The sequence below is a fragment of the Puntigrus tetrazona genome, chromosome 23 (assembly GCF_018831695.1).
Source record: "Puntigrus tetrazona isolate hp1 chromosome 23, ASM1883169v1, whole genome shotgun sequence".
Taxonomy (NCBI): Eukaryota; Metazoa; Chordata; class Actinopteri; order Cypriniformes; family Cyprinidae; genus Puntigrus; species Puntigrus tetrazona.
In genome coordinates, this window is record NC_056721.1 from 3,859,680 (window position 1) to 3,867,028 (window position 7,349).

Below are 7,349 nucleotides of genomic sequence, written 5' to 3' on the forward strand. Positions count from 1 at the left end.
CTGGTTTGGCAGAATTGTAATCATCTCACTTATCACAGAAGCAGTACTATCTACAGTTAACTGTCTGAGCATATCTGCAGTGCATTTAGATCTTAGGACTAGGTGATTTATAAACGATTTATAAATGAACCCGGTATAATAAAGGCATGAACAAGTTTTTTCTTCAAGTATTGCATGGAAACGAAACATCTAATCTTGCCGGTTTTTAACGCGATGGTGTGCTGATTTAGTCATCGACTTCTGAAACTTTCTCCAGATTCACACCAAGATTTACTTTTATACTTGATTTATAGCTGTTTGACCCTTAAGAGTCAAGGTACACGTTCACCAGAGATCTTTTATTTCCAAATGCATTGATTCCTCGTTTAACTGCGGAAAGCTTTGGCACATCTAACTGATCATTTCATCCGTTGGGGGAGTCAACGGGGCTATAGTCATTTAGCTGGACCACTGCTTAAACCTGGCTATCATCTGTATAGCTGTCACGGGCTTAGTGAGAGAATATACAGGCTAAACAAGAGCGGTGCAAGAATTGAGCCTTGTGATGGACATCCACTTAACCTCTTCTTTCTAAGTATGACCTGAATCATTTGAGGACCATCTCAGAAAGCCTCACCCAGTTTTTCAGTTACGTAAGGGACGTATTTAAGGAATATTTAACCCCAAAATGATAACATGCTAAAGTATTTACCTTCAGCCTATCCAAGATGTAGATGGGTTTGTTTTATCATCAGAACCGATTTAGAGAAACGTATCATCACACCGCTTGCTCGCGAATGGGTGCCGTCAGAGTCGAAACGGCTGATAAATACATCGCAGTAATCCACGAGTAATCCACTCAGAGTCAAACTAAAGTTTTTTTGTCTTCAGTCTCTCTAATAGTATTCAAAAAGTAAAAGCGGCTGTGGGAATGCTGGCACTTATAGGGCTAGTGATACCTAAAGACAATGTTATTTTGTCGCTGCATGTTCTGGTACCTGATACGCTGTGGTGTTTGGACAGTGGGGTCATTGGCAGTGGGCTTGCTGTGTTCTCCAGACACACGATCCAGGACGCGCTGCTCTATCAGTACTCTCTTAATGGCTACCCATATATGGTAAGTTATTTCTGCACGCTTAATTCTGATTGGTCAGTCTGCCCTCACGTATTTGGTATAACGACCGTTTTCCTAAATATCAATGCTGTAAATCAGCACAGAGTTTCTTTCTTCTCACATAATGTAAACTCTAATTTAAATTTCATGTTCATCTCTGTGTAATATGTCTAGACATTGGGATTCTGATTATCCTTTCAGGGTTTATATTATGATGGCGAGTGGCTGGCTGCACATTATTGTTTGTTAAGAGTGCGGTTTTTGTACAAGAAGAGTCTAAGAAAAGCCTTGACCACACAAAGCATTAACAAAAGGCAAAGGTTTCATTAAAGTCACGTTAGCTTGAAGCTTCAAAGTACATACATTGCATTATATTTGTGTTGACTATCAAATTAACTGTATTGTATTATTTAATGTTATATTTAAGGTAATATATTTTACATTTGCTTGATTGCAACTTCCTTACAAATGTGTAATTGCAAATATATTTAAATACCTGACGCGCAAGATGTATTGTAGCCTATATTTTTATTGATCATAAATTCCTGTCATTGCTTTAACCAAATGTTGACAGACAGTAGAACTGATTGTAAGATTGCACATAAATAGATACATACTGTGAATACTATACATAAACTTTAGCTATTCATATTTCAATATGAATTTAAACTATTACTATATTTTCAGTGCATGAAAACATTACATTCAGTTTTCTCTTAAATTCTTGTGAAGTATATTATTTCTGTAACATGTACTCTTTCTAAAAGTAGGTTGAGGTATACTTTTTCCAATGTGATCAGCTTTTGTAGAGGAATCTGATATGTTTTGTTTCTTTATGGTACAATTATTAATGCAACAAAGCTTGAGACAGCAAGAATTACATTACCTTTTAAATGTGTGTGTGTGTGTGTGTGTGTGTGTGTGTGTTCGTCTCAGCTCCGTCATGGCGACTGGTTTGGAGGCAAAGCAGTTGGATTGGTCATCGTAGACGTTTCTGGATTAAAGGCACACATCTATGTTACTCACGTAAGTCGCTCTCTCTAAAGTCTGATCTGGCTTTAATAGGTCTTGAGGTCTGTTCTTCACGTTCACTCGGGTTTATTTATGAGTAACCGGAGATGATGCACCTTCAGTAACGATACTGCTTTCCTCTCAGTTACATGCAGAGTACTCCAGGGCTCAAGATGAATACCTTCCCCACAGAATAGTGCAGTCGTGGGAACTGTTGCAGTTCGTGCGGTAAGAGAAAGTGTGTTTTCTAAATGTGTCATGGAGAAAAGAGGTCACGTGCTTTTAGTAAACTCACACCGTGTGGCCTCTTTAGCCACACGTCCCGTGGAGCGGATCTGGTGGTTCTGGGAGGGGACCTGAACATGCATCCTCAGGACCTGGGAAACCGTCTCCTCAGATCCCTCACTGGCCTCAGAGACTGCTATAGTGAAACAGACACGTTTGATGTGAGCGCACTTCCTGTTATGTGCTTTGTTTGTCTGTCGTGTCTTCAGTCGAATCGTCACTTTGTGTTGCTCTCTGCAGGGCTGTGAAGACGGTCACACGCTAATAGCAGACAATCAGTTCACAAAGAAGCAAGATCTTATTCCTTTCGAGAAGGGCATCAGGATTGACTACATTCTCATGAAGGTAAAATAATCTCCAAAGAAATTCTACATACAGTATGTAGGACTACATACATTTCTGTTGAAAGAATTTTAGTTTTATTCAGCAAGGATGCATTAAAGTGTTCAAAAGTGGGAGTAAATATGTTTATAATGTTACACAAAATTTCTGTTTCACATTATTGCTCTTTTTTTGAACATCCTAATTATCAGTCCTAAAATAAAATAAAATGCACAAAATGAGCTCATTTCAAATTTGACCATAGTGTAGCATCTCCTCTTCTTTTCAAAACAATATTGAAGACGTCTCTGCATCGAGGTTATGAGTTTCAGGGGTTTTGGTGTTGGAATTTTATCCCATTCTTGTCTGATATAGGTTTCCAACTGCTGAAGAGATTGTGGTAATTTTTTTACCTGTTTTTTTTTTTTTTTATTTAATGATGCGAATGTTTCCTTTTGGTGAAAGATGTGGACTTCAGCAGGCCAGTTTAGCACCAGACTCTTCTACTGCGGAGTCACGCTGTTGTAATAGCATTTTCCTGCTGAAATACACAAGGCCTTCCTTGAAATAGACGTCATCTGGAGGGGAGCATATGTTGCTCTAAAACCAAAACAATACCGTATGCACTTATGCACCCCCATACCATCAGAGATGCTGATTATTGAACTAAACGCTGAGAACATGCTGGAAAAAACTATATCCTCTTTAGCCCGGAGGACAAGGTGTCTATGATTTCCAACAAGAACCAAACTTTTCCATTCCATGACCCACCAAGACAAGTATCATCTATTTCGAGACCCACCAAAATATTTGAGATAAAATAACTAACGACAATTAACGTTACTGTAACATATTCTTAGTTTTAAAAAAAACGTTTTATTTCATAGTATAACTGTAAAATATTTACGTTTTAATTTCTTCATTTAGAGAAGTTAATCAGCCTATGAAATATGTCCATAAAAATTGAAACTTCTGCATGGCCGTGGCCTGTTGTAGCTAATCCACACTTTGAATGTTGGTAAAATCATCGCGGGGTTCAGCGATGTTGTGTAAAGCAAATGTGGAAGATCGAGCAGCCTTTTCAATGTGCTCTCTGAAGGTCAGCTGGTCGTCCAAGATTACACCGAGGTTTCTGAAACAAGTTGATGGGGTAATTGTAGACGAGCCTACCTGGATGGTGAAATCATGCAGGTTGGTTTGGCAAGGAAGGTTGAGCTGCAGGTGATGATCGTTCATCCATGCCGAGATGTGTGCTAGGCAGACTGAGATCCGTGCTGCTACCGTTGGATCATCTGGTCGAAAAGAGAGGTAGCAGCTGTGTGTCATCAACATAGCAGCGGTAGGAGAAGCCATGTGCCTGAATGATAGAACCTAGTGATACAGTGTGTGTGGAGAAGAGGAGGGGTCCAAGAACCGATCCCTGAGGAACCCCAGACCACCCTGAAAGACCTACCAGCGAGACCAGTGATGCAGTGTTGTCTGAGGGTCCGAAGACCGCAGGCATCCAACAATAGGACCTTATCCTGTACACACAGAGGTTTCTATGCTGTACTGAACATCAGTTTGTATTTTTATTTGTGCAGGGCTCTCAGAGAGTGAACATGAAATGTGAGTCTCTTTCCACCACCAAGGGTTCAGTGGCTGATAAACCCTTTCCATATTCTGACCACGAGGCTCTGACTGCTGACCTGACCCTGCTGCGCTCCGAGGACAGCAGACAGCGTGGATCAGACAGTAAGCACACAGATGCTGGTATGCAAAAAACAAGCATTTCACCTCAGTATCACTAAACCTAATCCTCTGACATTTTACTTTATAAATCATTTTGTGCATCTAATTTACGACAGGTGTTTTGTTTGGCTTTTTCCTTTGCGTTTCTGCATTGGTCACTGCATTGGTCATCTATTGGAAAAGTGTGTACAACATTTTGTGCATTTACTTACAAAGTTCTTTATCATCTTAGAAATGACATTTTACAAGACCCAGTAATGTTAAATGAAAATGCTTATCACATTTACATCATGCTGTTGGACTGTAGACAAAAGCTTTATAATTGTCATTACAATAACTACAGTCTTTAGGGAGTTAAAATGTTACCAAAACACCATTCTGTTGGTGCACAGATAAATGTTGGTAAAGCGGCATTTTTTTGTGAGCTAGGATTTAGATTCATAAAAGAGAGATTTTGCGACAAAAAGGAATGTGGAAAAACTGGAATGCTGGACTAACCTTAGAATACCGGATATGTGATTGTTATGAGTGTTATGAGTATGTTTCACTGGTTTAGAGGTGATTTATTGAACATAATGATGCTATAAGTGCACACATAAAGAATTAGTGTTAAAGAAACATTGCCCAGAACGTACACTATTTTCTAGATTAAAAATTCTGTTAAATTGATTTAACAAGGGACAGTAAAGATATTTTTATTGTTACAAAGAAACTGTATTTTAGAGAAATGCTATTCTTTTGAACTTTCTATTCATCAAATAATTCGGGGGAAAATGTATACAATTTTCAGGATAAAATAATTTAGAATTGAATAATCTGAATAGTTTTTGAGCAGCAAATCAGTGTATTATAATAATTTCTGAAGGCTCGTGTGTCACTGAAGACTGGAGTAATGCTGAAATTCATCTTTGATCAAATAAATGACATTTTAAAATGTATTAACGTAAACCAGTCATTTTAAATCGCAATAGAATGTGACAGTGAATGTGAATATGACAGTTTTTACTGTATTTTTGATTGAATAAATACAGCATTGGTGAGAGTAGAAGACTTCTTTAAAAAAAAGCTAAACCTTTGAATGGCGTTCTATGATCACTTCCATAAATGTGATGTTCAAGAAAAGATGTCACGGAATCTGCAAGGAAGTTAACAACAGACACTGAAACAGTAATATTTTGATATGAGTGTGTAATCGATTTTTATTCCGTACGTTCCTCCAGCACTGGCTGCATCGGAGCAGATGGACGTGGTCACAGAGGCACGTGCGCTGGTGAAAGAAGGCCTGTGTCAGACCGAGGCCCTGCGGGACAAAGCCATGTGTCTGATGTTCGGCGCTCTGCTGATACTGCTGCTGCCGCTGGCTGTGGCCTTCCTGCCCTGCTCCTGCTCCTGCTCCTTCAGCACCATGGGGCTTCTGGGAGCCGTTTGCATGGCCCTGCTCCTCTCTGGAGCTCTGCTCTACCTGCTCTTCACCACACACATCAAAGTCCTGAAAGAGACTGAAGACCAGATGACGCTGACCTCTCGTGACCTCCAGACTAAACTGACGGGATGTCAACTGTCTGGATCTTCATCCTCCGATGGTTCTCCAGAGATCCAGCCGCTGGGTCCTTTTAAACGGGAGGAGTAAGGTTGACCCATAAGAGCTGGTCCTGGATCAGGTTACTGTACCTCAGTGTTACACAATAGCTGTTAGGATATGACTTGAAGGAGCTGATCCGAGATCAGTGCTCTGAGGCTATACCTACCTCAATAGACAAGATAAATCATTGTGGAGCTACTGCTCTTTGCGTTTCAACGAACTGTAAATCTTGAAGGCTGGAAAGGAAAGCCCTGTTTGTTTCCACGAGGGCGAGTAATTTAATTCTGTGCTTGTCTATGCTTGTAAAGACACAGTGTGCTTTCTGATATTTTGTTGAGGTACTACTAGACCACGTTTTAGGCATTATAATCACCGTTTGAATGTCACTTCGTCATAATCATGAATAAAACAATCACTATTCTGAAGCATTTTCATATTTACTCTAGGGTGTTTTAAATAATTCTCTCCCTTTCCACAAGGTAGTGCACTTACTCTTGTATGAAGAAGCATTAAAGGTGAAATGCTCAGTAAGCGTTCTGTATGGATGCTGGCAAATAGTAGCGCATAAAAAAGTTGAAGATCCATTGTTTATCGAATGGAATATTTGCTGTAGATGTAACATTAGAAAACAGTAATTTATGCCAAGCCTAAAATGTTACACCAGACTAGCAATTAACGGAAGTCTGTGGCTTCTAGTAGGTTTTTATAATATTTAAGTAGTTAACCATTACCATACCAATATTTAAGACAATAATTAACATCTCGGCTCTTTTCTTACGTAACAAAGAAAAGCAGGATGGGTGCGGCTGTAAAAGAAGGGCTAATTATAACATAGAGTAAGAGCACTTGGTGTGTGTTTGATCATCACATCTGAGTCATGGATGGTGCTGCACTGAAGCATGTACGGTTATACCGTGTTGACGATGTCAGACACTGCAGGAGCGCTGGAGCCTGCGAGATCTATCTGTCACTGAAGTGTGATGCCAGAGACGGAGCACTCGCTCAATAACATCTCCGTCATCCACGCTGGAGCATGCGAGCGTTACGCTAACCGCATGTCGCACTCTCCTGAATATAACGAACCTGTGTCTATAGATAGGCGGAAACGGTCGAAGCGCAATTCTGGAACCCGTAGACAACTATCACACAAGGCTGCGAGCAGCAGACACCGACTCGACTCGTAACATCACTGCTGTAATGCTGTTTTGTTGCACTGTATCCGTATCATGTGAAGCTTCAGCGTGTGATGCGGTTATGTTAAAGAGGGAGAGACAGATGGGAAAATGCTTTAAATGGTTACTCTCGCAATATTATTGCGTCGCGTAT

General features: G+C 40.0%; 1 protein-coding gene across 2 annotated transcripts in view; it reads left to right on the forward strand.

The window, feature by feature from the left end:
- smpd2a (sphingomyelin phosphodiesterase 2a) overlaps window positions 1-6,451 on the forward strand; it is an 11,039-nt gene extending 4,588 nt beyond the window's left edge. The window contains exons 5-11 of one of the 2 annotated variants that reach the window (XM_043225546.1): window positions 1,003-1,096; window positions 2,030-2,119; window positions 2,250-2,332; window positions 2,418-2,550; window positions 2,630-2,734; window positions 4,294-4,444; window positions 5,662-6,451. In XM_043225546.1, the coding sequence (XP_043081481.1) occupies window positions 1,003-1,096; window positions 2,030-2,119; window positions 2,250-2,332; window positions 2,418-2,550; window positions 2,630-2,734; window positions 4,294-4,444; window positions 5,662-6,071 (1,066 nt within the window). In that variant the 3' untranslated portion in view covers window positions 6,072-6,451. Of the gene's footprint in view, window positions 1-1,002; window positions 1,097-2,029; window positions 2,120-2,249; window positions 2,333-2,417; window positions 2,551-2,629; window positions 2,735-4,293; window positions 4,463-5,661 lie in introns of both variants that reach the window. The other variant, XM_043225545.1, reaches the window with a different exon arrangement.
- The last annotated feature ends 898 nt before the right edge of the window (window positions 6,452-7,349 follow it).